The 16817-nt window shown below is 43.5% G+C and overlaps 1 protein-coding gene across 10 annotated transcripts in view; it reads left to right on the top strand.

Moving 5' to 3' along the window:
* Window positions 1-16817, top strand: part of CBFB (core-binding factor subunit beta) — a 261658-nt gene that overhangs the window by 26602 nt on the left and 218239 nt on the right. For all 10 annotated transcript variants that reach the window (XM_029608699.1, XM_029608703.1, XM_029608704.1 and 7 more), the window contains exon 2: window positions 2682-2768. In XM_029608699.1, the coding sequence (XP_029464559.1) occupies window positions 2682-2768 (87 nt within the window). The remainder of the gene's footprint in view (window positions 1-2681; window positions 2769-16817) is intronic.

Raw genomic sequence — 16817 nt, 5'->3', positions numbered from 1 at the left:
GGTTACTGCTTTTCTTGGACTCCTTTTGTGACTTATTTAGTTCAGTTTTGTTATCCACTTCACCCTTTTCCACACATATTAACCTAATTATTCAATAATACAAACATGTACTTATAAATTATCGCATGTAAAATTATTGTCTCAATCTATCGCATGTAAAATTATTGTCTCAAGGTCTATACTATATCCGCATGCGGATATAGTATAGACCATGTGATGACTGACTATCATTACACATGGGATTGAGACAATTTTACATGCGATAATTTATAAGTACATGTTTGTATTATTGAATAATTAGGTTAATATGTGTATTTATCACTAAAAATATTGGATGATTTCCATTTAACATCTCAAACTTCATGTGGTATTTTATTGTGGGGTATGAATGTGTGAATGTGCTAGCTTAGTTTTAAATGTCTATGTAGGGATTTATGTGGGTTTTCAAGTAAATAAATAAAAAATTAATTTAAATTGGTGTCTCTCTAAAATTTGTGGTTGTGTTTATGACAGTGAGATAGAGAGTGGTACTTTAAAGATTACCCTTTGTGTTGCAACAGACAGATGTAAGCCATCTTTGACAAAGAGCTTTTTACTGTTCCATACACGGCCCCAGCCCCCAATAAATCCAAAACTTTGTTCCTTACACCAGGATTTGAGCCATATATTGAAGTTATTAATATGGCTTAGCCTCTCCTTCCCCTTTCCATGAACAGGTAACACTTCTGAAAAGGCAATGGTTGTCGCCATGTGACTAATCTGCTTCGCTAGAGACTGGAAATCTCTCTACCTCTTGGTTGCTGTTTCTAGCAAGGTTGTTGGTTTCCAGATGGATGATAATATCAACTCAACTTTAGAGTCTTTACTTTCTTCTTTGATCACTTTGACTATTTGAAAAGCATTTCTGCTGGCCGATGACCCTGGAAGGCTTTTAACTGCAGTCTCTCTCGCTAAGCGTTCCCAGATTAGTGCCTCTGATAACAGAGCCACCCAGCACAATGGGCTTTTTCCTTTGGTTACTGATTGTTTTATGGAATTTCTGTATGCATTGGGTTTCTTCTTTCTTTTCCGATAACACTTCATGCTCTTTCGCAATAGCTTCTTCAATATGTAATACTGAGAAGGTGTTTTGTACTTGTGCCACTTGATACAGCGTGTGTCTCCACCTCACAGGTCTAATTCTACCAGAGTCCACTTTAGTCCTGTTGTTTTTTGAGTTCCTTAATTCCCTGTGTGATTGGGGGGGGGGGGGGGTAGACTTGTGGGCTGCACAGCTGTCAAGAATGGGTGTCTGTGGGTCACAGGTCTTATTCTACCTGATCCCACTGTAAATCCCTTTTTCCTTGAGTTTTGTTTTTTCTGTAGTAATGGGGAATTAATTCCTGAATAATATAAAGTGGGTGAAACTTCAGCTTTAACTTTAGCCAGCTCCTTTTTCAAAGAAGAGAATTCTGAACAAATGGGGCAAGCCCTAAGTTTCCAGATGATTTCCCTCAGAATAAAGGCTCCACAATAGTTACATTGGATAGTCCTCATTTTGGTAAATTTATTTGATGGATAACACCTAAGGAAATACCAAATTACTAATTTACCTAGTTGCCAATTGTGTATTTAGGCAGACTATATCAGAAAAACAAACCTAGGGGTGGGTCGGTAGAGGGGCAGGGTGGGAGGGAGTTAAACAGTTAACATTTGGCCAGGGCTGTTCACTGGACATGTAACTGCTATTGATTTTGAACAGACCCTCCCTCAGATTTGGCTAGCTAATTTAAGCTTTTTCCTTAGCTCTCCCCAAGAATTTGTACTTCTGGCTGTCTCCTTCAAGTTCAAATCAGTCTGAGGACTTGATTGCCCCCTGCAATGCACTGAGTCAGCTGCCTAGAGCAGTTTAGCTAGAAAGCAGACTAAATGGCTCTCTCTCAAGTTTCAATTTTGCCCCTTTGTGTAACAGACAGTGCACAATCTTTGGCAATTATAATGCCCTAGTTCTAAGCACAGGTAAATAATCCAACAAATTTGCACTTAGCTTTAGCAGTCAATGCTCTGGCTCATGAAGAATGGTTGACAAAAAAAAGTTTTTGGGTACACAATATACACGCTCGAGCTCGTGTATATAGTGTGTTTATTGTACCGGTACAATAATCTTCAGCAGGATAAAACGGATGCTTCTATTATCCCTAGCATGTCCTTTTTAGCGTGGCAGCTCATTAAAATATTGCATCGTGTGCCCAGGAGAGGTGGATGTATACATGTTGAAAAAACGGGTTCCCAGTTTAGATGCATGTTTTTACGCGTGTGATATTGCATCGGCCCTATAGTCAGTAGAGAAAAAAGCGGAATGATGGCCCGCGGGGAAAAAAGGGCTGGGGCAAAAGTATACGGCTGGGCTGCAAACTTTCGCTCCCATAGCACCATGGGGAAAAAGTGTTATTTCCCTGCGGTACTGCTGGTGATAATGTGGAAAACATTGCCCGCAACGCTACCGGGCCACAATCCCGCCCTTACCCTGATTTAAATTGTACTGCTGCGATAACGGCTAGTTGCATTTTGAAAAATGACCCCCTTATTCTGTCTATGGAAAACACTGTTTACAGTAAGCAAACTTAATTTATCTTCTAAGCTTCATCATAGTGTAAATATGCAAAAGGTTGTTTTCTCAATTTAGCTGTTTTTTTTTCTAGATTAAATACACAGGATTCAGGGACAGACCTCACGAAGAGAGGCAAGCGAGGTTTCAAAATGCTTGCAGAGATGGACGATCTGAAATTGTAAGTGGGCATTTTGCCTTCGGTCATTTAAGACATGCTGCTTTTTTAACTTTTTTGGTATTTCCCTTTTAACCTCACAAAACAAAGTTTAAACTTTTTTTCATTTAAATACTTTTTTTTTTGAAACCTTTATTTATAACTTTTATAAATAACATGGATCAGATAATATAACGCTCGTGGGCTTCATTGAAACAAATAGGAAAGCCCCCCAGGTAAGCAGACATGTTAAATAAAACATCTGATATATGGTGTTACAACCGTAGTAGACATTGAACGTGATACTTTCCACCCTGCCTATCCTCCCTTCCCCCCTCCCCTCCCAAGCCGCCCCCCTATCCCTAGCGCTATCCAGGTTTAACAAGAACATTATAGTTAACAAGAACAGTAGAGTAGAAGAGTGGTAGAAAATGGAGACAAAGGATAATGGCATGAGTCCCAAAGTACACAGGCATCAGGCAATAGGGATGGTTGTAGCGTCGACCTCCAGAAAGTCAGCTAAGGGAGAGTATTAGCTGTCCTGCCTCCTCCGGAGTGTTAGTGAAGAACTTTCCTTGGAGTCGACCTTGCAAACGTCTAGGGCTAGAGCAGGTACATTAAGAAAATTATGTGTACAAGATATATGAAGTGGCATAAATTGATGAAAGGAAGAGGTCTCAGAGTGTACTGGTAAGAAATGGTACAGTCAGACTGGATAGGCTAGTATTTTGCTGCGAGCCCGAGGATTGAGGGATAACAAATATGGGTTCCATACGGCCAGGTAGTGATCATAACGTTGTTTAGAAGGTTGTCGCCCTCGCCGACAAATGCTCGAAGATGGCCAACCTATGCAATTTTAATCGCCACTGCTTCAGCGACGGGGGTTCTTTCGCCAGCCACTGAGTAAGGATTGTCTGTGTCGCCAATAAGAGAGCTTTGCTCAAGAAATGGCACGTAGAATACTTGGGCGGTCCCGGTATCGTGTCTTTGATGAGATGTAATAAACAGAGCTGCAGATTCAAGGGTAAGCCCAAGGCTAGGATGCCGCTCAAGTAACAGAGGATCTTGTCCCAGAATCTCCGGATGGCGACACAGTCCCATAGATTGTGAAACAAAGTAGCTGACTCCATCACATTTAAGACAGGCAGGTGACGAGGTCAGTTTCCATTTGTAGGCCAGATTAGGTGGGACGTAGAGTCTGTGAAGCAGCTTGTATTGAGTTTCCCTCATTTGCATGTTTTCCACACATTTGGCTATATTTTTAAACCCGTTGGCTATGTGAGATGGAGAGATTTGGCAATGTAAGTCTTGAGTCCATAGGTCCGCCAGTCTTGCAGTCCGATCCGAAGCAGCCAGGAGAAGAAGTTTTTTTATCATGTTGGAACATTTCCTAGTGTGCGATTGAGGTGTGAGGAACGTTTGCAAAGTCCCATGAATAGGAGCGAGAGCAGCTGGTCTGCCCCAAGTCGTCAAGAAGTGCCGGATTTGTAAATAAGCAAAAAATGAAGCAGAAGGGAGACCAAACCGTGTTTGCAAGTCCGCAAAGGAGTAAAGATGGTTGCTCACAGGGTCGAATAATTGGTGCATATGCTGAAGGCCCATTGAGAAAAAACAGAAGTCTCCCAACCAGGTGAGAATGTGGTAGTCCCACAATGGTGGCAAACGTTAGGGTCCGCCAGGAGGTGTGTAGCTGTGAACATAATCTCTTCCACGCTGCATGACATGCCCCAAAGTAAGGAAATTCTTTAATGTGAGCGGGAAGTAAGGATTGCGGAACCACCAGAATATTGCACAGATCAAAGGGTTTGCACCAGTCCCGAAAAAGGTCTCTGGGCATCAAGATCACCGTGGCAGCAATCGAGTCTTGGAGGTGGCATAGTAGATTAGCAACATTGTACAAGTGGATATTTGGACACATCAAACCACCCTCTGCTAACGGGCGCATGAGCTGTGCCAGACTTATCCTCGCTTTTTCATCTTTCCAAAGAAAGCGGCGGAGTGCCTGATGGAGCTCCGTAATGTGTTGGCGTTTTATCCATAACGGCAGCATATGCATTACATATAACCACTTTGGAAGCTCAATCATCTTGAAGAGTTGTATCCTGCCAGAAAGAGATAGCGGTAGGTCCATCCAATCCTTGAGCTTCTGTTTAGTCTTAACGAGCAGAGGAAGAATATTAACAGAATAGAGATTACTGATGTCAGTCGGGATATGTATTCCCAAGTACCTCATCGTGACCGTGACCCATCTCAAGGGAAAAACCCCCGGCCAGCTTCCACGCACCTGACTTGTTACATCGATGGCCTCGGATTTGTCTATATTAATTTTTAAACCAGAAAATTGGGCGAATAGAGTCTGCAGTTCCAATACCCGAAGTAATGAGGTAGTTGGGCTTACAACAAATATGAGCACATCGTCAGCAAACGTGGCAACTTTAAAGCATGTGCCCCCACTTCTAAGCCCTCAACATTCATATCCAAATTGATAGCCCTGAGGAGGGGGTCCAACGTAAGTATATATAATAGTGGGGAGAGCGGGCATCCCTGTCGAACGCCCCTATGTAATGCAAAAGGGGACGACAGCAAGCCATTGGCCACAATAATGGACTGCGGTTGTTGGTATAATTGGGAAATATTTTGAAGGATCGACCCTTGAAAGCCAAATTTCTGTAGTACAGAAAACATGTAAGCCCAGTTCACCCGATTGAAGGCTTTTTCGGCATCAAATCCCACTGCTAATGCTGGTATCGCCCGAGTTTTACAGTAAGTCATAGCAGCCCACAAACTAAGGAGATGTTTACTAGCTTTTCGGCCCTTAACAAAACCCACTTGGCTACTAGATACTAGATGGGGGAGAATCTCACTCATCCTGGTGGCTAGAATTCGTGCAAACAATTTAACATCATAATTTAAGAGCGAGATTGGTCTGTATGATGCCGGGCTTAGGGGGTCTTTGCCACTTTTTGGGAGTATTGTAATGTAAGCCATAGTGGCTTCTGCAGTAAACCCGTTTTGAGCAACAGATGTGAAATAAAGCTGTAGGGGGCCCGCAAGGTCGGATTTCAATAACTTATATTAATCGGCATTGAGACCATCTGGACCAGGCGCCTTGTGAGACTGGCTAGCCCCTATCCCTTCCCAAATTTCTCGCTCAGTGATTGGAGCATTTAGGGATTGCAATTGTTCAGGAGTGAGAGTAGGCAAGGACAGGGACCGGAAAAAATTTTCCTCAATCAGTTTTGTTGGGGCCGAGATTCCTCTGCATAGAGAGTCTCATAAAACTGTCTAAATAATTCACAAATTTTGGGGCCTGACGTGTCTTTTTCCCTGCTGATCTTGAAGGGCCGCAATAAAAGCTGAACCCCTATGGGCGCGGACTTGATTGGCCAATAGTTTACCCATCTTATTTCCGAACCTGTATAGCTTATGTGAATGGAAAAGGATATCCTGTTGCGTCCTTTGGTGTATGTAGCAATTTAATGTGGTCAATAGGTCCCTACAATTCTGTTTAGATTTGGAAGTGGGGTGTGCTATCATTTTTCGTTTCGCCGTTTGGACGGCTGTACCTAGATTTATTAACTGTTTACTAGCTAATTTCCTTTGTCGTAAAACATAGGCAATGATTTCTCCCCTCATGGTTGCCTTCCCAGCTTCCCACAGTAAAGTTGGATTGTCTTGATGTTGGGTATTGTGAAACATGTAATTGTCCCATTTCTCCTTAAGAAATATTTTAAAATCTTTATCCTCAGAAAGGTGTGCAGGGAAACGCCATCTAGTCTGAGAGGTTTTCGGGCCTCCTATGTGCGCATCTATCCATATTAAAGCGTGGTCTGAGCACTCGGCAGGGCCTATCTCTGCTGTCACTATTTTGTTAAAACCATGTGGGGAAGTCAAGATAATAGTCTATTCTGGACATAGAATTGTGCGCTCGAGCAATATGCGTGTAATCCCTCATTTCAGAATGCAAAATCCTCCAGGGGTCAACCAGATGCAGTTGATTACAAAGAAATGGTATCCCTTTTCCAGATGGAAGGTTTAGGTTGCAGCCCTGGATTGGAACGGTCCAGTGCCTGGTCCGCCACCTGGTTAAAATCACCGGCTAAGAATACCAGCCCTTTTCTGTGCTGTGTAATGACTTGCGTTAAACGTGTGAAAAAACTGTGCTGGTACGTACTCGGAGCATATACACTGCAAAGCGTAACCTCCTCGCCATATAATCTCCCTGTGGTCAGAACATAGCGTCCCTCCTCATCAGCAATTACCTGAGCCGCTTCAAACACCGTATTTTTTCGAATTAAAATCGCCACTCCCCCTTTCCTGTTCTGGGCAGGGGAATAAAAAACTTTCCCCACCCTATCCCGGGATAAGTTTCTGGCTTTCTAAAGCAGTCAGGTGTGTCTCTTGTAAAAATGCAATTTTTGCTCTATGCCTGCGCAATGATTGTAAGATTTTAGCCCTCTTGATGGGCGAACCCAGACCTGCTACGTTCCAGGAGACACAGTGGAGCTTTTCAGCCATAGGCCATATAGGAACTAACAATGTAAATTCTCCTTAATCCATAAATCTGAACCCGTGGGGCGCACCCCTCCCAGCCTAGAGGTGTCACCACCTGGGCCCCTAATGGCCTGAGCTGGTCCAGAAGTGGTCTCAATGACAAAGCCCCATTTTCCCCAAAAAACTGTCGTTTCTTATTGAGATAGGGCTGGGGGGAGTGCTGTACCTTATGTGCTTATTATCACCTAATTCCTCCATAAAACGGCGGTAGGAGACCACAGAATAACCTTACTGGCTCCCCCGCCGACATGCCAACATCAATGTGAATAACCAGGCCTATAGCATAACAATAAACATGCATATCACTAATAACATGGTACAACCAGAATACAAAACAATAAGTACAGAGTGCAGAGACTGAATCTTTGAAACCTCAAACTTCCCAAAAAAGCGAAGAGAAAATGAGCAAATAGGCAGTATTGCTGCGGGTTTCACCTCGGAGCTAAGTTGCTGGCCAGAAACTGTTTAGCTGCTTCCACAGAGTCGAAGCTGCGCCAGGCCCCATTATGTTCCATCCTGAGTCTGGCCGGGTATTGTAGCATAAACTTGATTTTTCTGTTAACTAAATTGGCACAGAGAGGCGAGTACTCCCGGCGTTTGGCAGATAATGTTGCAGAGTAATCTTGGAAGATCATTATTTTGCAGCCGTCATAAGTTAAATTTGCACTGCGCCGAAAGGCTTGGAGAATCGCGGTCTTATGACAAAAGTTCAGAAAGCGCGCAATCACCACCCTAGGTTTTATGGTGTCTGATTTTTTGATCCCCATTCTGTACGCTCTTTCGACGGAGACACTGCCCGAGAGATCTGTCAGGCCCAGCTCCTGCAATAACCATGTTTCCAAAACCTTCGCCAGGTCTTTATCAGGGACAGACTCCGGGATTCCCACGAATCTTAAATTGTTTCTTCTGGACCGGTTTTCTAAGTCCTCCACTTTATATTCTAGGGAGTGCACTTGCTTAACAAGCGATTCCTGCTTTTGCAGGGGATTCTGGGTCTCAGTCTCTACGTCTGCTATGCGCTGCTGTGTATCTGCGACTTGAATTTTTATTTCTTGTAATGTTTCATTACCTGTGCTTATTTTTTGAGCCAGCTCCATAAATCGGGGTTCCAGTGCGTGTACCACCGCCTTTGTAACCTCTCCTACAAGATCTGCAGGTTCAGCCGGCGTGCTGAGGCTCGGAGGTCCGGCAGCCATTTTCCCCTCGGCCTGCCGACTTGAAAGTTTTTCCCGGCGTTGCAGTTTGGCCACCATCCCGGGCTTACCGCCGCTAAAAAAAGAATCTAGTGTGGTTTGTGGGTTGATTTCTGCAGGAGCCGCCACGATGTTCGCTGTGATCGCCGGTTTGGAGGGTTTTTTTTGGCGGGTGAGCCAGGAGCGCGGTCAGCTTGCTGCTTACCCGCTCATCAGATCACATGGTCTCTCCATTTAAATACTTTTTGACAACTTGGAACTGAGCCAAGCAGAAAGAGAACATCTCCTTGTCTTAACTATGAGGGCAACAAAGATTTTGGACAAAAGGGTTTTTTTTTCCCCCTTCAGTTTTAATCTTATGTAATTTATTTTCTAGCTAAAATTGTATGTAATATATATAATGCTGATATCAAATCACCACACAGAAGCTCTTATCCTCTCAGAGCAATCAAACCAATAGAATAGAGAGGAAATATCTCATTTATTGTCCAACCTATTAATGTCTAATTAGCGTGAATATTGCTTCATTAAATATGAATTAGATTTAGTGAAAGGTTTTGGGTTTAAAGAAAACAAAGTTTTTAAGTAGATTAAATAAAAATAGTGGGATTTAATGGGAAACAACATCAAATGATTATAATACAGTGCTTGACAAACTGCTGATACTGCCTGCGGCCCATTGTGCGGCGAGAGGCAGTGGATTAAATTAGATCTGCACTTATTTCTGATGATGTTGTTTTCATGGTAGTAATTAGACATTAATAGGTTGGACAATAAATGAGATATTTCCTCTCTATTCTATTGGTTTGATATATATAATGCTAACATGGGTTAATTGTTTTTTTTCAGCCTTGATAATAGGAAAAAAATATTGTCACAAAAGTTCATCCAGTGAATTCTGGTTGCTAAAAGCTTGCAACCTAAAAGCCATGATTTAGATTTTCGGAGTTTATAATCGCATTTGAGCTGTTGCAGAAGTATATGTGATTTAAATCTGTTCTGGCTATTTGGTTGACTTTTTTTTTTTTTTTTTTTAGTGTGTAAAAGTTCACTACATTTTAAGACGTCATCCAGAATTCCTAATAATAACAAACTGGAAGCAATACTCGTATGTTAGCATTATTTCTGGTGTGTTTGGGTTTTTTTGTATTTTCTTGTTTATATCAGTACAGTATGAAATTAGATTTTCTTCATGTTGATTCCAGGAGCAATAATGTCCATTTTGGCAATAAGAGGTCATATTAAATATAATTTATTTAGGGAATGAAGGATTTTTCCCATTTCGTGTATTTGGGAAAATATTTAGCGCATCTGGCCTTAATCTTTTCTTTTTTTACCTTTTTATTTATATAACAAGCAAAAATTGCCTAACAGAAAATAGGGCAAATATGTACAGAACAATATAACAAAATTACATTATGAATAAATACACCATAATGTCCTCTATTAAGCCCCAAATATACAGGGAAAACCCAACAGAAAATAGGAAACCAACAAATATTACTTTAAAAAAACAAAAAACACTAGCTGAGGAGAACAGTAAAAAAACAAAAAAGATCGCAGAGCAAGCCAGTCAAAAAATATTACTGAGCTTTATCCAAGGGCACTGCAGGTTCAACAACTGTTCTATCGTCTAAAAAGGATTTCAGATGATTAGGTTCAAAGTAAACACATCTAACTCCAAATAACTGCGCTGGACATTTCTCTGGATATCTAAAAAAACAAATCTCTCCTCCTAAAGCATTCACTGACTCACATAGCTGAAGAAATAGTCTATTCTGTTTGTTTTGAGACATCTGGAAACACCAGATGTTTTGCCCCATAAAAGGGACGTCCTTATATCTAAAGATTTTAATCAGCCTTAAAAACACAAGATATCAACAACATAGCTTGTTGAGACATATCTTCTGAAATTAAGTTATCTGCAGAAACCTGATTAATATCCATACGCCCACCGATTCCGCTGGAGAACCATCCGCAGCTTTTAATACAGGAGGGAGGCTCTCTCCTCCATCCAATGCATCAATCCTTCCATCTGACGGCATGGAGATTGAAAGGCAAATATTAAACCAACTTGGCCTACATTCGCAGGTAGAAGATATCCTTATCGCATCCAGGAAGCCTTCAACCAGACGTAACTATGCTGGCAAATGGCATCGCTATCAGACGTGGTGTAAGCCACGGAACCTAGATCCATTCTCTTCCACCGCCATCCAACTACGGAGTATCTTCATACGCTTTATCAAGCGGGTTTGGCCACCACGTCAGTTCAGGTACATATCAGCGCCATTGCAGCTTTTCATCACTCTCATAATGGCCTACCCATCTCTAACCATCCTTTGATTTCTAGATTCATGAAGGGCATGCTTCGACTCAGACTGCCGGTGACAAAGCAACCTGTACCATGGGACCTGAACATTGTCTTGGAGCAGCTAATGCTGCCCCCTTTGAACCCATAGACACAAGCCACATTAAATACCTGACATGGAAAACAGTATTCCTGGTGGCCATTACATCAGCTAGGAGAGTAAGTGAGTTACAAGCCTTAGTTCACTACTCTCCTTACTTAGAATTCTGCCTCGACAAAGTTACCCTTCTTCCTCATCCCACCTTCTTCCTCATCCCACCTTCCTTCCCAAGGTGGTCTCTGCTTTTCATCCCAATCAAACCATCAATCTGCCCATTTTCATGCCACGGCCCCATCACAATGATCGAGAAAAACCTCTTCACTCTCTGGACTGTAAACAGATTCTGGCTTACTATAAGCAAAGGCAACAAACAACAAAGGGACTACCTTACACCGTGGAAGTATTTTATTAAGAATGCCCCAATACTTCCACGGTGTAAGGTAGTCCCTTTGTTGTTTGTTGCCTTGGCTACGTGGGACCGCCTTCCGATTTGTTTTATTGGACCTTACTATAAGCAAAGGACTCAATCTCCTATAAGACCTTCTCAGCTCTTTCTTTTATTTAATCCAAATGATCCTGGTCAACCCGTCTCTAAGAGAACCATCACCAGTTGGATATCACAATGCATTCTTTTTTGTTACAACAAATGATGAATCAGACTTCACAAGAAGCCTCAGGTGCACCAAATACGCACCACCGCAGCATCAGTTGCCCACTTGAGCAAGGTTCCATTATTGGATATCTGCAAAGTGGCAACTTGGTCCTCCATCCATACCTTTACGTCACACTGTTGTCTACAACAGCAAGCGACCTCCGATGCAGCACTGGGCACAGCAGTCTTGTCGACTCTTCAAAACTGATAAAACTGTCTATTACTCTATGGGTTGCTCTCCATACCTTCAAAGACATACCAAATGGACACAACCCGGGAGCTTGGGACTCCCAGACAGCATGGCTAATTCAGCCCCGCTATCGACTGGAAAAAGCAAGTTTGCTTACTGTTAACAGTGTTTCTGTAGATAGCAGAATGAATTAGCAATGCGATCCCTCCCTTCTCCCTAGACAGTCCCACGAAGGACACTTAATTATTACCTCTCGCTTGGCTACAAAGAGACTGAGGAGAAGAGGGGAATCGCGCGGGAAGACAACCGCGCAGCCGCACAGAGTCAAAGCTCTGTGACCCACTGAGGAAAACTCTGCCTACTCCCCGTTTGTGTGCACGCTCCCAGACAGCATGACTAATTCATCCTGCTATCTATGGAAACACCGTTTACGGTAAGAGCAAACTTGCTTTTATTGAACATTTCCTGTTTAAATTGTTTTTTCTGGTTTGTTTTACATGGACCTTTGGAATTGATTTTGCAACACACCTGTTGGATTGTATTGATTTATGTGTTGCATCTTGTACCAAATGTGTTCAAATAAAATCAATACATTCCTGCCAATGGGGTTTCTCTAATTTCTGCTGGTGCCCAACAATCCTTAGTCTAACATATCTTTGGACTTTATCACAGATCATCTTCTCTCCAATGGCCATACAGTGATGTGGGTCGTTGATGATCATTTCTCAAAGATGGCACATTTCTTCTCCATGAAATCCCTTCCATCTGCTACTACACTGGCTCATGCCTTCTTTGAACACATCTTTCATCTCCATGGTCTTCTGGATCATACTGTCTGACCAACGAGTCCAGTTTACTTCCCGATTCTGGAGGACCTTGTGTAAAAATCTAAAAGTAAACCTAGATTTTTCCTCTTTTTACAATCCTCAATCCAATGGACAGACAGGCTTAACAAAACCTTGAAGACATTTCTCCGAGCATATGTAAATGAGCCCCACGACGACTGGGCTTCCTTACTATTCTGGGTCGAATTCACTTATAATAACCTCTTCAAGGAGGCCGCTGGCATCTCTCCATTCTTCTTTGCATACGGAATGGCATCCTCGAGCTCTAGTGCTAGTACAGCTTGCCTCCCAAGTACCAGTGGCAGTACAAACCTCAACCACCCTAAAGAGATCTGGGAGAATACTCAAGTCCTTTTAACCAAGACATTAAGGCATAAAAAAGGAATGCAGACCTAAAGTGTTGCCCGGCTCCACAATTTGTTCCCGCAGATAAAGTGTTGCTAAGCACTACGAACCTCCATTTGAAGATGCCATCCCTAAAATTTACCCCCAAATTCATTGGCCTGTCTACCATACTATAACAATTTTGCCCGGTAACCTATCGCCTGCAATTGCTGTTGTCTGTGTGTTTTCACAATGCCTTCCACGTATCCTTGCTCAAGCCTTTGATCCTCAACTGAAGAGATGGGAAACCTCTTGTACTTACTGCCACCACAGTGGATCTTGATCCTAATATGAAGTATGGGACATTTTGAATGCTAAACTCAGGCATTAGCTTATTTCATGGAAAGGCTTTGGACCTGAAGAAAAATGTGGGAGCCAGCCCATAATGTGAAAGCCCCTCAGCTGACCAGAAGATTTCACCATAAGCCCAAACCCAGGGGCTTTGGGAGGTGTACTGTAATGCCCCCTTACATCCAGACACTCCTGGCACAGCTTCCCGCAGCATGCTGCATCCTAGTACCTGGTTAGAACCACCTGCACTTCCTGAAGCCCTTTTGTAGACCAGGCAACTAACACTTCCTCCAGGTGCTGACTGATGTCATCTCTGCTCTAGTATAAAAAGAAACTCAACACAGCAACCTAATGCCTCAGCAGCGAGTCTCCTGCTATGCTCCTGCCTGCAGTGCTAGTTACTTTATGTTCCTGTCTTGTTGCTGTCTTGCCATGTTCTAGTACTCCAGCCTTCCTGTCCAGTCCTGTCTTCCTGCCTCGTCTGTGTCTCCATGGTCTTTGTCTCTTTGGGTTTGATATTTGATTGCTACCTTGGTCCGGACATTGATCTCGCTTTGGCTGAGCTCTGAATACCTCTTTGCTTGCTATTTGCCATGACCCTAGCTCGGTCTCTGAGCACTCTTGCTCTGCCATGGGCCTGCAGCCTGCCATGTGGAGGAGAATCATCTCACAGTACTCTCTTCTCACACTGGCTCAAGGGTCCACTCTGTGCCAGGTTACACAGAAATATGCAGATCCTCACAAACATATAGGGAACATCAATATAATCTGAAAGCATCATTAAAAAGATTTGTTTTCAAATTTTTCTTAAATGCTTTCAGAATTGCCTCTTCTCAAGGGCTCAGGTGACAAGTTCCATAGACTTGGGCTTGCCACTGTAAATATTTGCTCACAGTTTTCATCTAATCTTAATTGCCTTAGCTGAAGGAACTTTAAAAAAAAACCAGTGGCCAGAAGAATGTGACTCTCTAATAGGATTCTGAGTTTTTAACAAAGCAGTGAAACATGGAGGGGTCTCGTTACATATTTTATACACCAGTGTATTGGTAAACAATGAAGCGATTTTAGCACTGGGGTAATGTGTTCAAATCGAGGTGTCCCAATAAGAATGTGGGCTGCCGAATTTTGAATCATTTGGAGAGATTTGATGCTGGCTGGGTTTGGGAGTTCCCCCTGCAGGAGCGGTACAGGGATTCAAGGCTGGACAGGACAAGGTATTTCACTTGACTAGCCCCCTCCACTTTGAGTTGAGCCTACAGATTCTGGGGGATGACAGAACTTCTTTAGACGGTGGTGGTTGGACTGGGTGGGCATTGTAAGCGATGTGAGGACTGAAGACAGTGCTGGAACTGGATACCAGGACTGGAAAGGGAAACCAGAGGCCACAAGGAGGACTGGACAGGACAGGACTAGATGAGGATGGACTAGGACTGGGTAGCAAGTGACAGACTGGAAGCCCTGAAGGCTACAAGGCAGGACAAGGTGAGGCTAGGAGGCCCGAAAGCCAGAAGGCAGGATAAGACAAAAAGGTCAAGGAGGCCATAGGAGAATGCAAGAGGGCCAAAGGGGGCCACAGGACAAGGCAAGAAGAGCCAAGGAGGCCGCAGGGCAAAGCAAGGAGGCAAAAGAGGTCACATGGCAAAGCAGATCAAGAAGGCCATAGAAGCTACGAAGTAACAAGGCAGGTGGGCCAAAGCCAAGATAACTCAATGATGAGGCACCGAATTGTGGGGAGGCAGGGTTAAATAGAACTGGGCTTGATGAGTCATGTGGGCATTAAGGCAGTGTCTAAAACAGCTGTAAGCCTGTCTCGGTGAGGGCCTCTGCTGGTGGGATGGCTGCCTAGCAGCCAGAATCATTATAGAAGCTGAAAGTCCTAAATAGACAGAATTGCAGTAATTGAGGCTGGTAATGACCAAAGACTGCAGGACAATCCTGAAGTCAGGAGGATTCAAAACCAGCTTCAATTTGTGAAGAATATGCGATTTAAAATATAAATTACATATTAACTGTTTGATCTAGGCATGAGCTACCATCAAGAGAAAACTGCAATTTAGGATTGTCAGTAGTATAACTATTACACTTATGCAAATGTTTAACATCCTTGCGACTGTATTTATCACACACAAACTTCACCAGTCCTGACTTTGGAGAGGAACCGGTCTTAGATTCCTTACACCCCCTGACAAAAATAAGCACACGTGTCTATAGCATATCTGCACACTCTTATCACAGCCACTGCCAAAGTTATAAAAATAATGGGTATGGGGGGGGGGGCGCGCTGACGTCACCGACGGGAATGGCTGCCTAATGTGAGAGCTCCCTACGGCACCGCTTATAATCAGCCTGAATCATACTCATCCAGCCGGCAGAAACGCTGCACAGACAATCAAATTGTAAGTCAGAGTGTCGCGATGGCTTCCAAAAGAAAAAATCCGGATCTAGCACAATTTTCATATAATAAAATGCATGAGGGCCCCGAAGCCCCAGCGATGGAGCAGGCCGCGACCGAGGCCTCTGAGCCGGATTTAGATCACGCGGCGCCCACATCACTCTCAGACCTGACTACCCGCGCTGAACTACGGAAGTGGTTCATCGACTTATGGAAGGACCTTAACATAAACAGGAGCTCCTGCAATCCATTACAGAGGTCCGAGAGGAATTAGCAGCGGTAGGTCACTGCGTGGATGACCTAGATATTAGAGTTGAACACCATAAAGAGGTAATTAACAAAATGGCGGACGACATGTCTCAAATCCAGGCAGACATGAAATTAACTGAAAAAGTGGAGGATCTTGAAAATAGATCCCGGCGCAACAATATACGCATACGGGGGATCCCAGAACTACCAGCATACGAAGATTGCACGGATGTGGTCACCAAAATCTTTAATTTTCTTCTCGCGGATCCTGAGAGGTTGGACACAGATACCGAACCAGGCCCAGCGGCCTTTCACATAGAAAGAGCACACAGGATGCAAGGACCGCGCACATCTGAGAGGCCTCGGGATATCCTGACTTGTCTACAAACTTTTCAAGAAAAATCTCTCATCTACACTGCTTCCAGAAAAAAGAGAGAGTGGCTATGGGAAGAACATAAGATCTATATCTTTAATGATCTTGCAGCCACTACGATGCGAAAGCGTTTTGAGTTTAGGTCTGCAACGACAGTATTACTGGAAAACAACATACGCTACAAGTGGAACTTTCCCTTCAGCATGATGTTCACGGTCAACGGAACCACACACCGTGTTAAAAATATGGCAGAAGCAAGAGACGCTTTTCGCAAAGCTAATCTGCCGCTGCCTGAAGCCGCCCCAAGCCACCAGATGAAAGCAAGTAGAGCATTTGACACACCGCGATGGCAGCGAGCGGGTAACAATCGACGTCTGGAGCGTCAGAAGGGAACACCCTGAGCTGCTCAACTACCACCGGTTCGCTAAAGAAGGGTCGTCCAGCAGTTCTGGTTACTGAATTCACTCAACCATCGCTAATAGCTGCTACATCAGTGTCGACAATTTCATAGGAATCACCTTTTGGATTCGGGACTGAGGACT

Source organism: Rhinatrema bivittatum, chromosome 7 (assembly GCF_901001135.1).
Source record: "Rhinatrema bivittatum chromosome 7, aRhiBiv1.1, whole genome shotgun sequence".
In the NCBI taxonomy this organism is placed as follows: Eukaryota; Metazoa; Chordata; class Amphibia; order Gymnophiona; family Rhinatrematidae; genus Rhinatrema; species Rhinatrema bivittatum.
This window is presented reverse-complemented; position numbering and strand designations above follow the sequence as displayed.